General features: G+C 41.3%; 1 protein-coding gene across 1 annotated transcript; it reads right to left on the minus strand.

Moving 5' to 3' along the window:
* Positions 1–1,330: 1,330 nt before the first annotated feature.
* Positions 1,331–16,040, minus strand: LOC112252602 (alpha-parvin). The gene is made up of 12 exons (XM_024423980.2): positions 15,775–16,040; positions 10,716–10,805; positions 10,442–10,615; positions 10,118–10,258; positions 8,938–9,053; positions 8,560–8,618; positions 5,928–5,947; positions 5,699–5,760; positions 5,547–5,615; positions 3,768–3,869; positions 2,676–2,748; positions 1,331–2,010 (listed from the first exon to the last, which is right to left on the minus strand). Exons 1-12 carry the CDS (start codon positions 15,908–15,910, stop codon positions 1,934–1,936), a joined length of 1,119 nt encoding a protein of 372 aa, XP_024279748.1. The 5' UTR covers positions 15,911–16,040; the 3' UTR covers positions 1,331–1,933.
* Between the last annotated feature and the right edge of the window lie 2,400 nt (positions 16,041–18,440).

An 18,440-nucleotide genomic window follows, 5' to 3' on the forward strand; every position in this document is an offset into this window, starting at 1 on the left:
TAATTTGTTCCCTCAATGTACACACAATACTCCATAATGACAAAGCGGTTCTGAATAACCTGTTTTCGCTTTGTCATTATAGGGTATTGTGTATAGATTGATGAGGGGGGGGGACTATTTAATCCATTTTAGAATAAGGCTGTAATGTAACAAAATGTGGAAAAAGTCAAAGGGTCTGAATACTTTACGATTGCACTGTAGTGGAAATGTTACTGATAGTCTATAGAGCAGTGATCTCCAAGGCATTCCTAGTCTAATCGCCAAACGTTTCTGTAAACAAAAAAACCGTGGTAAGCCTTGCGCTGTCAGTGGTAGACGCACTCGATTCAACTGCCCTGTAGGCGATGTGTTCCCATTTCATATGTCTGAAGGTACAAACTATGCCTTCCCGGTGGGAGCAAATCAAGTGAAGTGTAGGTCTACCCACTGGCCAATCGAATGGCTCAGATTAACATATCTGCAGTAAAAGTAGCAGGCGTAAAAGAACGCTACAGCAAAGTTGAGGCTGTAAGATTTTTTAAACGTTTAAAAACCATGACCAGAGAGAGACTCAACAAATACAGCAAAGAATGAGCAGGAAAGTGTATCGATTGGCTTGCGTTATTATTAGCGGCTTCGGTCTCATTTAATATCGAGGAAGACGGTGGCCCTTCTTGGTCAGTGTCAGCGGAGGAAAGAGAGAGCAGAGGGATGTTGAGACGGACCCTCAGTCTGCTGCTCTCTCCCTCCGGTGAGACTGACCATCAGATGCAGGCACCGTGAGACCAGTAAACAGAAAAAAAGTGAATTATTTAAAATGTACGCTCACTCAGCCGTGCTTCACAAGTAATACAACAACTGATCTATTATTGGTGTGATGCTATAGCCTACATCAAATATATATATTTTTTTAATGGTCTGAAGAATAACAATGCATTGGCAGGGCAATTCAAGCAAAGCCAATATGCAGTGATAATGTTCTGTACAAACCTCATTAATACAGTGCTGTTTTTAATAGGGTAATGTTGCATAGGTTTACGTTCAAGTTATCATTATTATTATTTTTTTTTTACACATGTTCCACAGTAGAGCTCGGCTTGCATTTTGACTCAGAAACTGATGGACTCCAAAAGGGTTGGTGACCACAGCTGTAGAACATCTACAGATGGACTATCCAAATAAAGTGTTACCGTGAGGGTGACCTTCCGTTTCTTTACAAGGTTGTTTTAACATTACAACATTTTAGGAATTTCAGTTTGGGGTTATTAAAACATTTAACATATATGAGACATGCAAAGCAGTTTTGAGAATAAAGTAAAAGAGCATATTCAATCACAGTCAGCACTTTAAGTGGTGTCTTCCTAATAAATGGCATGCAGTACAGTCTTTTTATTTTGAAAACGCACTTATCCACTAGTGAAAGTAGAAAACAGCTAAGTGAATGAGAAGGTCAGGTGCACCACAAAAGCACAATAAATGTAGGTTAACAAACATTTGTTTAGTAAATAAATGAAACTTTAGCAATGGACTTTAACTTTAGTGATGGAAACATGAAGACATTTCATCACAATATCAACCTTTTGAAATATGACATTAAGAAAAAAAAAAATGGAATTTTCATCTATTAAAAATATAATTAAAAAAAACAATCATACAAGGACTGTTTTTACTTAGACTAATATGCATTCATTTAAGAAACAAAAATGCATACAGTATGTAGTGTATTTTAAAATCGCAAACAGCACATACAATAGTAGAAGTTATTATAGCACATCAAATATTTGGAATAATGGAATCTATAAAAAAATATTGATAATACCAATGCTGAATGTCCTGAATTGGTTCGTAGTGTTCTTTGCAAGGGACAACTTCCCTTGAAGCATGTAATTGGGGAAAAACGCTTGAAACTTGAATGTGATACCCCATAAAATGAGTCACCCCCAACACAGCATATTCACTCCACGTTTCTGTACCTGGTGAAGAGGTTGTACAGCACCCTCAGGGTTGACTTGAGGTCACAGTTCACGATATCTGGGAAATAAGGGAATTAATAACATTTAAATAAACACAGACAGCAATCTCTCTCAAAAAAAAAGTTTTGATAGAGTCAATACCAGTAAAATCTTTTTTTATTTTTAAAAATTGAATTCTATCAGGATATGCGGTATAAAGGAAATGTTTTGACCATGAGAAATGATTCAGGTACAACACTGCCAATGAAAAAGGTACACCGACCATGAATGTGTTTCAACACGCATTCACAGACACACTACTACATAATACTAAGGACAAATTAACAAAGACGCACAAACCCCAACAAGTAAACATATCCATTAAGGGGCTTGGTGTGTAGTGCTTTTACTTTAGCATAGTGTGGCATTTAAGATTTACTGAATGGATTTGTACCGTAGAGGAGCATATAGCCAATTCTCTCGGAACAGTTAAAATGGAAGATACAGCAATATTCTCACATAAGTTTTGCTTTCAGGGCTTCTTGCCTGACAGAATTCTCACAAAAAAAAATACTGGACTTTAAATTAGGAGGCAAATGTATTGCGACGTTATGGTTTTGCACCAAATTTCCAGAATTAATCTTCTTAAAAATAAGAAAACGGACAAAAAAAATGTAAAAGTAATACAAAAAAATAATTGTCCATGGGAACTATATAAACAGCATCCTAAAGGAGAACACCTACCTTCAGGTCTAGGTTTGGGTCTCTCCAAACCTCCGTCTTGCATCAGCTCAAAAGAGAAGGACACGTTGTGCACCTGCATTAGAAACACAATGACAACAACATTACACAACAGAAGAGCAAGCCACACACAGGTAGGCCTAGAGTATGAGGAAACAGCTCCTAAACCATAACACACCTATACAATTCACACAAGTCATTACAGCTCCCCTACCACAGGTTCCTAGGTGTGTAAACATCAGCTCAATAAACCCATAAGCTCTTCACAGCTGGACAAACAGTCACTCAGCACCAGGCAAAAAGGAGGGGTGGGGGGGTTCTATCAGAATTTGGTTGTTGTTTGGTTCATGTAAAAGTGTGGTACTGAGTGTCAGTACAGAATGTGGGAAGCCTTAGAACAGACCAGCTAGGAGGTGAAGGCAATTAAGGAAATATGGAGTGGATAATTTGTAGCCAAAGCTTAAGAGAAAGAGAGCGCTTGAGACAGAAGAAAGAGTGAGAGAGCGAAAGGAAAGGAAGAACAAGAGAGTTAAAAATCAAGCAATACCAAGACTGACCATTGGAGGATTCCTTCAGGCGAGTACCAGGGACTCCTATATAGCAGCTGTCCCTGAAAAGACCCCTTGTCCCTTCTCCCCCCTCTCCCTGCATTAGCGCTAATCTCCTGGCCACTTATTGATTTTCTGTGCAGGAGCAGATTACAGATGCTGCCTGCCGGGTGCCCACTGCCTGGCACAGCACAGCCGGCTGGAGAGGACCCAGTCTCAGGCCTGACAGGGCGTCCCTTTAGAAAGCCTGCTAAGAATAGCCGTCAAGAGGCTTTGGGTTGCACATTGTCTGTCTGACAATATGGAATAATCTTCATGATAAATACTAATATCAGCAAATATAATTAATCACTGAGGGATTAGCCATCTTGAAGTAAAAAATTATGCAAATGTTTGAATTAAACAATTAGGGCCCGAAAAAAAACAATATTTTGCTGGAAATGTATGAAATGGAACAAAACAAAGACTAGTGTGTTCACTGTCATTAAAGTGTACCACACCGAACAAAGATAGAATTTGGAAAAATGTAGAGTAAATGTCAACATACCTGTTGTTCAAAGTTCTCAGGAGTCAGGAAGAAATTATAGAGTGGAACAAAGTAGCCCTCCAGCAATCCCATCAGCAGAACAAGGTACACACCGTCAGCAAACTAAAGAATAAAAAAAACATGCTTATTCATATCAATATACAAGAGGTATGATTCTAATTAGATACAGTTGAAGTCGGAAGTTTAATACACTTAGGTTGGAGTCATTAAAACTCGTTTTTCAACTACTCCACAAATTTCTTGTTAATTAACAAACTATGGTTTTGGCAAGTCAGTTAGCACATCTACTTAGTGCATGACAAGTAATTTGTCCAACAATATTTTACAGACAGATTATTTCACTTAATCTCAATTCCAGTGTCAGAAGTTTACATACACAAAGGTTGACTGTGCCTTTAAACAGCTTGGAAATTACAGAAAATTATGTCATGGCATTAGAAGCTTCTGATAGGCTAATTGACATCATTTGAGTCAATTGGAGGTGTACCTGTGGATGTATTTCAAGGCCTACCTTCAAACTTCGTGCCTCTTTGCTTGACATCATGGGAAAATCAAAATAAATCAATTGTAGACCTCCACAAGTCTGATTCAACCTTGGGAGCAATTTCCAAACGCCTGAAGGTACCACGTTCATCTGTACAAACAATAGTACGCAAGTATAAACACCATGGGACCACACAGCCGTCATACCGCTCAGGAAGGAGACGCGTTCTGTCTTCTAGAGATTAATGTACTTTGGTGCGAATAGTGCAAATCAATTCCAGAACAACAGCAAAGGGCCTTGTGAAGATGCTGGAGGAAACAGGTACAAAAAGTATCTATATCCACAGTAAAACAAGTCGTATATCGACACAACCTGAAAGGCCGCTCAGCAAGGAAGAAGCCACTGCTCCAAAACCGCCATAAAAAAGCCAGACTATGGTTTGCAACTGCACATGGGGACAAAGGTCGTACTTTTTGGAGAAATGTCCTCTGGTCTGATGAAACAAAAATAGAACTGTTTGGCCATAATGACCATTGCTATATTTGGAGGAAAAAGGGGGATGCTTGCAAGCCGAAGAACACCATCTCAACCGTGAAGCGCGGGAGTGGCAGCATCATGTTGTGGGTGTGCTTTGCTGCAGGAGGGACTGGTGCACTTCACAAAATAGATGAGGATGGAAAATTATGTGGATATATTGAAGCAACATCTCAAGACAGTCAGGAAATTAAAGCTTGGTCGCAAATGTGTCTTCCAAATGGACAATGACCCCAAGCATACTTCCAAAGTTGTGGCAAAATGGCTTAAGGACAACAAAGTCAAGGTATTGGAGTGGCCATCACAAAGCCCTGACCTCAATCCTATAGAATATTTGTGGGCAGAACTGAAAAAGCATGTGCGAGCAAGGGGGCCCACAAACCTGACTCAGTTACACCAGCTCTGTCAGGAAGAATGCGCCAAAATTCACCCAACTTATTGTGGGAAGCTTGTGAAAGGCTACCCGAAACGTTTAACCCAAGTTAAACAATTTAAAGGCAATGCTACCAAATTGAGTGTATGTAAACTTCTGACCCACTGGGAATGTGATGAAATAAATAAAAGCTGAAATAAATCCTTCTCGCTACTATTATTCTGACATTTCACATTCTTAAAATAAAGTGGTGATCCAAACTGACCTAAGACAGGGAATGTTTACTGGGATTAAATGTCAGGAATTGTGAAACAACTGAGTTGAAATGTATTTGGCTAAGGTGTATGTAAACTTCCGATTTCAACTGTAATTCTAGTTCATACTGTACCTGTGTGTCCAGTTCAGCCACCTCCAGATTGAGTTTGTTCAAGTGTTTGTTCACAAAGGTGATGAGAGTCTGTGGAAACAGCAGTCATTTCTGTGAGGCACGCCAACAGTACAACAGAAAACTCTACTACTACTAGTATTAACACACACTACCTTTTTTACCACATTGAGCTTGTCTGGAGCGTGATCAAACAGGGTGTCGAAAGCATCTCGCTCTTAATGGATGGAGAGAACAGTCATACTGTTACTCACAGAAACAAGGTAAAAAGCATTAAGGTTGTCATATACTGAAAACAGCGATGAAAAATAAAAATAAGTGTCAAATTTACTGCGACTGATTAAAAGATGGATTAGGAGAGAATAAACCAAGTAGAAGACATACCATGTCTGCCAGATAAAGCCCTGAAGGAAAAGAGAAAGACAAAACAAGATATAAAAGCTCCATTTGGTCTACCAGGACAGCTCACGAAGAACTTCATTAAAATCTTCACATTAGCCTACTTTACATTTTAGTAATTTAGCAGATGGACACTCTTATCCAGTGCGAATTACAGTAGTGAGCGAGTACATTTTCATACTGGTCCCCCATGGGAGTCGAACCTACAACCCTGGCGTTGCAAGCGCCTTGCTCTACCAAGTGAGCCACATGGGATTTTTCCACAACTACTAAATCTTTCAAATTATTACCAATTCTACAAGGTATGACCCCAAACATCGAGAAAAGGCAACTCTCCTCAATGTAATCCTCACAAATATTCCTGATAGGCATCAGTCTGGAATTTTCTGTAATGACCTTAGTGACCACTGTTTTACAGCCTGTGTCTGTAATGGCTGCTCAATGAAACAACCTGTCTTGATTGTCATAGACACTTGCTAAAAAACTTTAAACGAGCAAGCCTTCCTTCATGAACTGGCCTCTAAGATGGTATAGAATCAGCTTGATCCCCTCTGTCGAAGACACTTGGACCTTCTTTTCTTGATATTTTCAGTGGTATTGTTAACAAACACACCCCCATAAAGAAAATTAGTATTAAAAACTGGTCTAGCCCCTGGTTCGACTGGGATCTTGCAGAGTTACTCCACCTAATTTATAGATCGGCAGGTAAGGGTGCTCTCGAGCAGCTAGATGTTCTTTACCATTTGGCCATCAGATTTGCCACCAATGCTCCTTATAGGACACATCACTGCACTCTATACTCCTCTGTAAACTGGTCATCTCTGTATACCTGTCGCAAGACCCACTGGTTGATGCTCATTTATAAAACCCTCTTAGGCCTCACTCCCCCTTATCTGAGAAATCTCCTGCAGCCCTCATCCTCCACATACAGCACCCATTCTGCCAGTCACATTCTGTTAAAGGTCCCCAAAGCACACACATCCCTGGGTCACTCTTCTCAGTTCGCTGCAGCTAGCGACTGGAACGAGCTGCAACAAACACTCAAACTGGACAGTTTTATCTCAATCTCTTCATTCAAAGACTCAATCATGGACACTCTCCTGTCCCAGCCTCCAGTATTTATGCTGCAGTAGTTTATGTGTCAGGGGGCTAGCGTCAGTTTGTTATATCTGGAGTACTTCTCATGTCCTATTCGGTGTCCTGTGTGAATTTAAGTATGCTCTCTCTTAATTCTCTCTTTCTCGGAGGACCTGAGCCCTAGGACCATGCCTCAGGACTACCTGACATGATGACCCCTTGCTGTCCCCAGTCCACCTGGCCGTGCTGCTGCTCCAGTTTTAACTGTTCTGCCTGTGATTATTATTATTTGACCATGCTGGTCATTTATGAACATTTGAACATCTTGGCCATGTTCTATTGTAATCTCCACCGGCACAGCCAGAAGAGGACTGGCCACCCCACATAGCCTGGTTCCTCTCTAGGTTTCAGCCTTTCTAGGGAGTTTTTCCTAGCCACCGTGCTTCTACACCTGCATTGCTTGCTGATTGGGGTTTTAGGCTGGGGTTCTGTACAGCACTTTGAGATATCAGCTGATGTACGAAGGGCTATATAAATAAATTTGACTCTTACTGACAGTTGTGGCTGCTTTGTGTGATGTATTGTTGTCTCTACCTTCTAGCCCTTTGTGCTGTTGTCTGTGCCCAATAATGTTTGTACCATGTTGTGCTGCTACCATGTTGTTATGTTGCCTTACTTTGTTGTTGTCTTAGGTCTCTTTACATAGTGTTGTCTCTCTTGTCCTGTATTTATATGTACTTATTTTTAATCCCAGGCCCCCGTAGGAGGCCTTTTGGTAGGCCGTCATTGTAAATAAGAATGTGTTCTTAACTGACTTGCCTAGTTAAATAAAAATATATATTTTTTAAATACTATTGATACATTGATATCAACCTGATACAGAGGAATGTTGGTGGTGAATACAGTAATGTTGTTGTACACAAGCGATTAACTTCACTGAACATTAACAGAATGGGCCACTAGGCATTGTCACACATGTTGAGTCAAGGGGCTGCTGCAACATCCCAACAGCTATCACACAAAAGAGGGCCTTAGACACGCACATACGACACCCTTTCTCTTCGTGGTGTAATCCCTGATGGCTGGGCAACGGTCCTGGTCATATGATAACAGCCCTGTGACCGTGACCATGATATGAGCGCTTTGCTCGCCCACTAATCTCCCCAGCTGCTCTGGACCTGCTGGTCCGCTCCAACCTCAGCTGGGGCAACGCTACACTGACAAGGAACCATCATGGCCCTGTTTATACAATGGTCAACTGTGTTCATACACACTGGTGAAATAATTGTGCTTGAAAAACGTATTAATAGGATGCGGTTATTACATAAAGGCTACAGAGGGGATTGCATTTGAGAGATACAAATCTATATCAAAGTACTTCATATTGTAAATAGGAGATTGCATTGTGTTTTGGGGAAGACAGTGGTATGCAGTGGTGAACCCATCCCTATTTCTGACAAAACAAAGCTCTCACACTGAGTGAGAAGGAGTGTGTTCTCTCAATGACTGGTTCATCCCATCAGAGAAAAACGTGACCTACTCTGTATTGCCCGTGATCTCCTCCTGGATCTGACGAGATTGCAGAATCCCCTCCCTTTTCTGAGAGAAAATAAAGAAAAAAAGAAACAGGAAAAGGAACAGAGTAAATAGGCATTTTAACAGTCAGATTTAGCCGGTGGTAACTTGTGGAATAGACGCCGGCTGGAATGCGGTTTTAACCAATCAGCATTAGACCCACCCGTTGTATAATTTGACATAAAGTATTGTAGTACTGCAATTGATCGTAAAACAGTATTTATAAGCATGTATAGCGAAGTTATTATAACATGGAACAAAACAGGTGTATGACCTCAGAGATTTATATCAAGTTCCATTCATGTGTTCTACGCACCAAGCAAAATAAGAGGATTTACAGTACCTGAACCACCACTACTTGGATGGACACGTGATCAGGAAGTCTGATTGGTGCTCTGAAGTGCTGAGATAGCGCCACCAACAGGTGAAGAATGGCCACTATACTTTTAGCATGGACCGCTGGGCAAGAGAACAACAGAAATGGTGATTTGCTTTAGTTTTCATTGGTTGGAAGAACAATCACTGAAGGAAACAATGTTTTGATTCCCGCCTAATAAATAGAAGCTAAATTAAAAGGAGAGGTATCTCAAAGCCCTCTGATATCGGCCTGATCCTCTCAGCCTAAGAGGATCAGAACAGAAGTGTGTGTTACATCTCCCTTGTTTTCTTCAGCTTAAAAGAAAAAGGTTGAAAGCAGGGAACAACGCATTGATTTGGTTAGCGCTTGGTTGACAGTATTCTGCTGTAAATTCGATCAAAAGCGCCATCATATCATACAAGTGTTCCTCTTTCGTGATGTAGTCATGCATTTACCTCTTACCGTAAGCCGAGATCCACATTAGCGCCACTGGCTGCCCCAGGCGCATTTATTATGGTTTTTGAAAAGCAAAGTAATACAAAAAATAAAACACTGCACATACTCTGCTGTTCCATCACGTGCCATGATGTGCCATGATTAAAACAGTGTTGTTTTGTCTTTGTGGTTTGGAATATTGCAAACAGACGTGGCAGTTTCACCGCTACGGAGTCCAACTTTAATGAATATGTATATTTCTGGACTACTTCCCTCAAATCAGTTCATCCCTACAACTCTCTTTCCGTTTCTCATACGTGTACGCTAATGATAAAACACAAGCTAGAACGCCATTACCAGTGTCATCATATTCTTGTTAAAAGCCTCATAAAATAGAGACATCACGGCAAACCTAAAGTGCTTTACCTAAATGTACTGTATGGACAGACATTCCTTCTCCATTAGAGACGGCTCAATGGGAAGCAGAGAAAACTCGACGACCAGTGTATGGACTGGTAACAAGCTGAAGCCCCCATGTATTCCACCTGTCTGACCACTTTGGCTCACTCAACAACTACTGTGTGCTGAGTCTCTCTCACCAAAGAGAGGAAAATGGACTGAAACATGGAGGGACTGTCCAATAAGAACGCTTGTTATCATTTTCCGTTTGTGTAATGTCTTGCTACGGTGTGCCCTAATTAATACGACCAAGTTCTCAGCCTCTACTTACAGTCCACGTTCCATTTGATGCTCCTGGCAGAGACCTTGATGGAGTCGTTGATCCTCTCCAGCACCGTCTGTAGTTTCTGTTTCTGGGCGATCTCCGACTGGGTCACCTCAGCTACGTTTAGCTTCTCCCCCTCCAGCTTCTCTGGAACACATATACAAAGAAAACAGCATGTACTAAATTTGGTCGGGGGTCTTCTTTAGCATAAATACAGGCATTTGCACAATGAGAGAAAGGCCTGAGAGAAAATGGTCAGAGGGAGAAGGCGAGCGGTAGTAGTGATCCTTTAAGTTTGATGGAGAACCATTAAATGGACTTGTTCCTCACCAAAGAGTTTCTGCAGAACCTGCCCATCGTATAGATCCTCAGCCAGGTCCTTCACGATGATCCTCTCCCCCACCAACACATCATTGATCCAGTCGATCAACACCTTCTGGAGTTCCTGTAGTTTCTGGTCGTTCTTGGAGTTGGGGTCGACCATGGTGCGGACCTCATTCTCCTCTGTAGGAACAGAAAGCAAGATTAGGTATAGCCAGTGTCAAGACGTCTCATCTTCTATGGCCAGGGATCTCAGATAGGGACTGCACTGTACTGCACTTACCTAGCATGGTGTCTTCTGGGTCCAGTTCGTATTGGGTGGGACTCAAGGGCAGGTTGATGGCGTTCATCCCCTCTTCCTGGAGCTCAGACACTGTAGGGAGAGCACGTCACGTCACTCACAAGGCATCCTCTCAAACCGCCATCTTTCAGTGCAACAGCTATAAATTCACGTAGGTTGTAAGTGGCTTACTGTTTGTGCCTCCTAACTGTGATAATTCTACAAAAAAAAAAAAGAAGCTTTCTACAACTTAGGCTACTACACGTTTCATATTGCTCAGTACTTTGCTGCTCTTAGGACCAGCTAAGCGTTTGCCAGTATGGCAAATCCAGCAGACATAAGCACGGAGGGTCAGGGGAAATGAGAGGTTGTTGGTTAAGGCGGGGGACAACTACTAGGATAGGGACCAGCACATGATAGCACTGTAATAGTGTTCCCACACCACTAACACACTAGCTAACTACTACCACAGCTATTTGGTCAACATAGCCTAGCGCTAACACAGGAGCGGGTGTTGCCTTCTTTATCATGTCTAATGTGGTATATTATTGAGGCGTAGCGGTTATTTCTGGAAGTGGTTTCACTCGTCAAGGAATATTTTCCTAGAAGCTGCTGCTCATTGGGAAAACACGGCATTTTTATCTCAAGTCCAGGTAATGCCCTTCCTCCAGACAGGCATTTCCTCATAGTCTACTACTTATTGGCCCTCATCCGTACACTCCTCCTCCCTAGGCTATATCTCACAACAGAGGAGATGTGTTCTGAAGGGGATGATTCTTATGTATTCTTAAATCAATAGCAGCAGCTACAATTGATTCTTAAACCAATATCATGTTTTCTCCTTAGATCACTGCACCACCTCAGCTTTCTGTGTCACCGTTCCTAAAGTCAGCTTTATCTGATCTGACACTGTTCTCAGTTAATCAAGACAATATACTTCCCCCACCTGTTAGTAGCCCATTTATCACACAGAACTTCCTGGTTTCCCATCAACCCCTGCCTTGCCCAAGCATGCATTTCACTATACTGCTTCGTGTCAGTTTCAGTGACACATGTAGTGGTGTGAACATCCTGTGCTGTATTTCTCATCCTTCCTTCCCAGCGAGGATGACATCCTCATAATCAACACCATCAGCAGCCCTAATTCGGACCGCCTGTGTAGCATCATATCAAGACTAAGGAGAATATCCTGTGCCTTGACAGCACGACATACAGTGCCTTCAGAAAGTATTCCCTTTTTCCAGATTTTGTTGTGTTACAGCCTGAATTTAAAATTGATTAATGGACATACAATTATCTGTAAGGTCCGTCAGTCGAGGCGTAAATTTCAAAAACAGATCCAACCACAAAGACCAGGGAGGTTTTTCAATGCCTCGGAAAGAAGGGCACCTATTGGTAGATGGGGGGGGGGCAGACATTGAATATCCATTTGAGCATGGTGAAATTATTAACTACACATTGGATAGTATATACATTCACTCAATCACTACAATGACACAGACGTCCTTTCCAATTCAGTTGCCGGAGAGGAAGGAAACCGCTCAGGGATTTCACAATGAGGCCAATGGTGACTTTAAAACTGTGAAAGTTTAATGGCTGTGAAGGGAGAAAACTGAGGATGGATCAACAATGTTGTTACTCCACAATACTAACCTAATTGACAGAGTGAAAAGGAAGCCTGTACAGAATACAAATATTCCAAAACAGTTGTCTGCAACAAGGCACTAAAGTAGTACTGCAAAAAATGTAGCAAAGCAATTTGCTTTTTGTCCTTAATACAAAGTGTTATGTTTGGGGAAAATCCAATATAACATTAGTGAGTACCACTCTCCATATTTTCAAACATAGTGGCAGTGGTGTGAAGTACTTAAGTAGTACTTCAAAGTATTTTTTATCTAAGTACTTTTTGGGGGTATCTGTATTTTACTATTTATATTTTTGACAACTTTTACTTCACTACATTCCTTAAGAAAATAATGTACTTTTTATTCCATACATTTTTCCTGGCACCAAAAAGTACTCATTACATTTTGACAGGAAAATGGTCCATTTCACACACTTATCAAGAGAACATCCCTGGTCATCCATACTGCCTTTGATCTGGCGGACTCACTAAACACAAATGCTTCGTTTGTAAATTATGTCGGAGTGTGCCCCCAACTAACCACCAAAAAAATGTAAATAAAATTGTGCGGTCTGGTTTTCTTAATATAGGGAATTTGAATTGGTTTAGACTTTTACTTTTGATACTTAAGTACATTCCAGCAATTCCATTTACTTATGATACTTAAGTATATTTAAAACTCAAATACTTTTAATCAAGTAGAATTTTACTGGGTGACTTTCACTTTTACTTGAGTCTTTTTTTAAATGAAGGGTATCTTTACTTTTACTCAAGTATGACAATTGAGTACTTTTCCCATCACTGCATAGTGTTATGGGTATGATTTTAAATCTCTAAGGACTTTTTCAGGATAAAAAAAGAAATGGCGCTAAGCAGAGGCAAAATTCTAGTTCAGTCTTTTTCACCAGACACTGGGAGATGAATTCACCTTTCAACAGGACAATAACCTAAAACACAAAGCCAAATATACATGGGAGCTGCTTACCAAGAAGACAATGAATGTTCCTGAGTGACTGAGTTACAGTTGACTTAAATCTACGGCAAGACCAGAAAATGGTTGTCAAGGAATAATCAACAACTAATCTGACAGAGCTTGAAGAATTTTGAAAAGAGTAATGGAATTGTGCAAATGTTGCACAATCCAGGTGTTGAAAGCTCCTCGAGACTTACCCAGAAAGACTCACAAATGCTTCTACAAAGTATTACCTCAGGGGTGTGAATACTTATGTAAATGAGATATATATGCATTACATTTTCAATGAATTAGCAAACATTTCTCAAAACATGTTTTCACTTTTGTCATTATGGGGTATTGTGTGTAGATGGGTGACAATAACCTTTTTAATCCATTTTGAACTCAGGCTGTAACCGAGCAGTCACTTTATCCCTACCTACATGTACAAATTACCTCGACTAACCTGTACCCCCGGCCCCCCACACATTGACTCGGAACCGGTACCCCCTCTATATAGCCTCGTTGTCATTTTTAAGTGTTTACTTTTTATTTTTATGTAAATATTTTCTGAACTCTATTTCTTGAACTGCATTGTTGGTTAAAATTATTTGGCATTTATGACAAATAAAATTTGATATGTGGAACAAGTAAAGGGGTATGAATACTTTGAGGGCACTGTATGCCTTCTCTCAGAAATAATTGTATGACTGAAAATTGCATGCATCAGCATGTCTACAAAAAAATAGAGGTATTGTCACTGCCCTCCCAATCACACATTTAAATTATCTCCATAAACAATGTCCTCTTGACCAGCAGAGATTCACATACAGAGCATGTGATGCTATGAGTTGGGGTGCTAATCCTATCCCAGACCTGCTACAGACACTGGGTCTCCATTCCTCATCCACTTTCCTTCATATGAACTGATGTGAAGGACCTGGATTGGTGAAAGCAAGTAACGGGTAGGTATCCACCACACATTGCTTACACCCATCCTGCAACACCATCTATGTGTAAATGAAGGAAGGGAAAGCAGCAAAGGACGCCACTTTAGATTGTTGAAATGCAGCCACAGTGTTTCTCCTTCCTCTCCTCATGCTCCAGCAGTGGGTGGGTGAATACTAACAGACGGTCTTACCTGGTGGGCAGAGTGCTCCACAGCCCATCTCTCCATTCTCTGAGTTTCCAGCATCTTCCCTTCACTGACTCATCCGCTCCTCCAGCATGCTTAACATCCACTGTCCTGTCTCGAACACTCTCTGTCTCGCCCTTTCCTCCCTCTCCCGCCGCGGTCCAATCAACAGGCTTGTTCAAGGCCGTACCCCCTCTCTTCCTCCCCATCGTAAAATGTCAGAGAGCTTTAAATTAAATATACTGCCGCAACGCGGGACCAGAGACGCTTTCCATCAAATCACTAGGAACACACTGCGGACATCCTGGCCAGTGTGCTCCGCTGTGGATGTGTGTGAGGGAGAGACGGGATAGGGCTCAGCTGTGGTGTGTCAACCACTCAGCCCTGTGAACCCTGATTGATACAAACCAATCATAACACAAGTGCAGGGCCAAGCAACCCCATTTTGGGGGCCCCCTGGAGATCGGGGGCACTCTGAACAGGACAAACGAAGTGGGAACATTTCCACTTAATGTGTAACTAATTCATTTGATGATGATCCTACCTCATTTGCACATGTTGTATATAGATTTTCCTACTGTATTATCAATTGTATGTTTGTTTATTCCATGTGTAACTCTGTGTTGTTGTATGTGTCGAACTGCTTTGCTTTAGCTAGGCCAGGTCGCAGTTGCAAATGAGCACTTGTTCTCAACTAGCCTACCTGGTTAAATAGTGGTGAAATAAAAAACTAAATCAAAAAAGGAACTTGAGGAAAAACAATGGGCAACTCGTTCATTTTATAGGTGTGTTCATCCTGTAGCAGTGAAATAAAGGACATACACTAGCAGTGCAGCTGCTCCTGGAGTTGTGTTTGCTCTTGCCTCATTCCAGAGTAATTGCATCTGAAGTAGTAGCATACCCTACTTGGCAACCATAGCCTGCAGCTACAGTGAGTAACTCTACTAGGCACTCCCAGGCTGCCCTGCAGGCCAACTCGGGTCAATACAAGAACGTTGAATTACAAGAAAGTGAGTGTGTACGCTAGGTTACCGATATTTATGTAGTACCCTACTCCATTCTGATCTCTTCAATGAATCTGCAGTTCGGAAAGCAGGCAAAGGCGATATTCCTTTACCAATAACGAATAGACAGAATCAGACAATGGTCGAGGCGTGACTTCATTACACAACGGATTGAAACAATGTTGTAGCGACTAGCTAATTACAATGAGCCTACACGGTCGTTCCATAAAATACCTATTTTCTGCTTGTGCTTTGCTGATGGTTTTTATTTTTTTAATACACATGCTACTTCACGTAAGTACAGTTTAGACATGGTGGTGACAGTATTGTTTTGATCAGAAATGTACCTTCTTTTGCCTTCTTTCTTCTTACTAAAGTTCCTCCAAGTTTTCCCAGGAACGAGTCATCTTTCTTTCTGGAAGAGGGTGATTTCGGAGTCGTCGGCGACGGAGAGGATGGCGACTTTTGCGGCGAAGTAGCCATGATACAATTTATCCAAAAGTACAATCAATATTGTAAAAGTTGAGTGGGTCTCTGAAATAAATAGATTTTCAAGTCAGTTCTGCTCAAATCAGTTTTCACTCCCTAAAGCGGAAACGGAATTTCATCCAGCCTTAAATCCCTTCCTTGTTCCCTCCCCTATTTCTATTGTAAATAAAACCCTACTGGCTGAATACATTGTAGTTAGCAACTGGCCCCTGTTTGCTTTGACCAGTGTGCTATGTAACTTCTGATTTATCACAAACACATTTCTTCATTATCATATTTTTCTAGTGATATCAGTAAGGATGCATAGACATTGTTATAGGCGTTATTCTAATACCACCAAAATAGGCTTTGATCCTCAGAAAGTTCTACAGATGCACCAATGAAAGCATCTTGATTGGCTGCATCACAGCATGGTATGGCAACCCAGCAAACATGTCCATATTGGTACGATGTGGGTCCAACGCGGGCTAAAATATTGGCTCCACGTAGGCTGCCCACAATGGGCCGTTGCGCCTTTGCTCATCAGATCCAGATTGGTCCTCAAGGGATTTGCCCAGTGTGGGCAGGCCATATCTGGTGAGGGCAGCCCATACTTTGCCTGTAATAAGCCCATCTTTTCCCAGCAAACATGCCCACATTGGCACAATGTGTGTGGGTGTGGGATAGCCCGTGCTGGGCTTGGTGTGGGCTAGCCCGTGCTGGGTTTGGTTTAGACTAGCCAGTGTTGGGATTAACCGTGTTGGGCTGATGTGGGATGGCTGTGGGCTGGCCCATGCTGGGATAGCCCGTATTTGGTAGGTGTGGACTTATGGCTTTTTGTGGGCTAGCCCCTGTCCACAAGAGGCCAATGGGGTTATGTTTGCTGGGAACTGCTTGGCATTCGACCGCAAGGCACTACAGAGGGTAGCGCATACGGCCCAGTACATTACTGGGGCCTAGCTCCCTGCCATCCAGGACCGCTTACTCTATTCCAGGTAATGTCAAAGGAAGGCCCTAAAAATTGTCAAAGACTCCAGCTACCCAAGTCATAGACTGTTCTCTCTGCTACCGCACAACAAGCCAAAGTCTGGAGCCAACAGTACCCTAAATAGCTCTACCCCCAAGCCATGAGACTGCTAAATAGTTACCAAATAGCTACCAGGACAATTTGCAATGACCTTTTTTGCACTAACTCTTGACTCATCAGATACGCGGCTTCTACTGTTTATTATCTATCCTGTTGCCTATTCACTTTACCCCTACTAACAGTACCAGAGTTTGGACACACATACTCATTCAAGGGTTTTTCTTTATTTTGCTATTTTCTACATTGTAGAATAATAGTGAAGACTTCAAAACTATGAAATAACACAAATGGAATCATGTAGTAATAATTTTAAAAAGTGTTAAACATCAAAATATATTTTATATTTGAGATTCTTCAAAGTAGCCACCCTTTGCCAAGGTTTTTTTAAAATACATTTTTATTTATCTAGGGAAGCCAGTTAAGAACAAATTCTTATTTACAATGACGGCCTACACCAGCCAAACCCTCCCCTAACAACGCTGAGACAATTGTGCGGCGCCCTATGGCACTCCCGATCATGGCCGGTTGTGATACAGCCCGGGATCGAACCAGGATCTGTAGTGACGCCTCTAGCACTGAGATACGTGCCTTAGACCACTGCGGCACTCAGGGTAGGTTTGGGTAAGTTACTTCCTAAATGTCATCCATTAGTTACCTGTCCAAAATTGTAATCAGTAACACAACTTTTGGATTACCCAAACTCAGTAACGTAATCTGATTACATTCGGTTACTTTTAGATGACTTTCCCCTTAAGAGGCATTAGAAGAAGACAAAAATGTATGTTACCAATTGAACCACATCTATTGCAGGATAAATCAATGTTAAATTTTTACATAGCTGGTCATATATGGATGTTAAATTTTACTTTATGGGTTGGTTATGTAGGCTTCTTCTAAGCCATCACGTTCTACTACATATAATAATACAATTCAATTATATCTTTACATTAAAAACCAAAGTCTATCAGAATTCCAGTCATTCCAATAAATGTTATACCCCTTGATCTTCAAGAATAGGACTTGGAAATATGGAAGTATAGATTTGCCAAATTGTTTTACCTGAGCATAACCCCAAAACAAAGGATTTATTAGCCAGCCCTACTCCGTTTATGATTTTGTTGTCATGGAGGACTGATTAGGCTCATTGATTCAAGTTGAAAAATAAATGCTGCTGTCATGGATTTGCTTGGTTTGAGCATTACTGAAAAGTGCTATTTACATGTGAAAAATGAATACCATACGCATCATTTGCTATAGGCCTATTGTTTCACTTTTTGTTGGCAACACTTTGACATCTTGATAATATGCAGCTGTTAAAAGGGCAAATCCACAGTGAAACAATAAATAAACGGCCATCCCGCCTCTGTTTTGGTAAAAAGCTGAGCGATAGGCCTGGAGAAATGTAACCACTCTCAGAATAACAGACAGAGCTATGGATGCAAGGACTGACCATCCATG

This window comes from Oncorhynchus tshawytscha, linkage group LG06, assembly GCF_018296145.1.
Source record: "Oncorhynchus tshawytscha isolate Ot180627B linkage group LG06, Otsh_v2.0, whole genome shotgun sequence".
NCBI classification, from domain to species: domain Eukaryota; kingdom Metazoa; phylum Chordata; class Actinopteri; order Salmoniformes; family Salmonidae; genus Oncorhynchus; species Oncorhynchus tshawytscha.

Coding starts and splice junctions, on each gene's coding strand:
- LOC112252602 (XM_024423980.2), bottom strand. CDS start 15,910: ATGGCTACTTCGCCGCAAAAGTCGCCATCCTCTCCGTCGCCGACGACT. Junction 10,806..15,774: donor AAGAAAGAAGGCAAAAGAAG/GTACATTTCTGA, acceptor CTCTCCCTACAG/TGTCTGAGCTCCAGGAAGAG. Junction 2,749..3,767: donor CTGAGAACTTTGAACAACAG/GTATGTTGACAT, acceptor TTTCTAATGCAG/GTGCACAACGTGTCCTTCTC.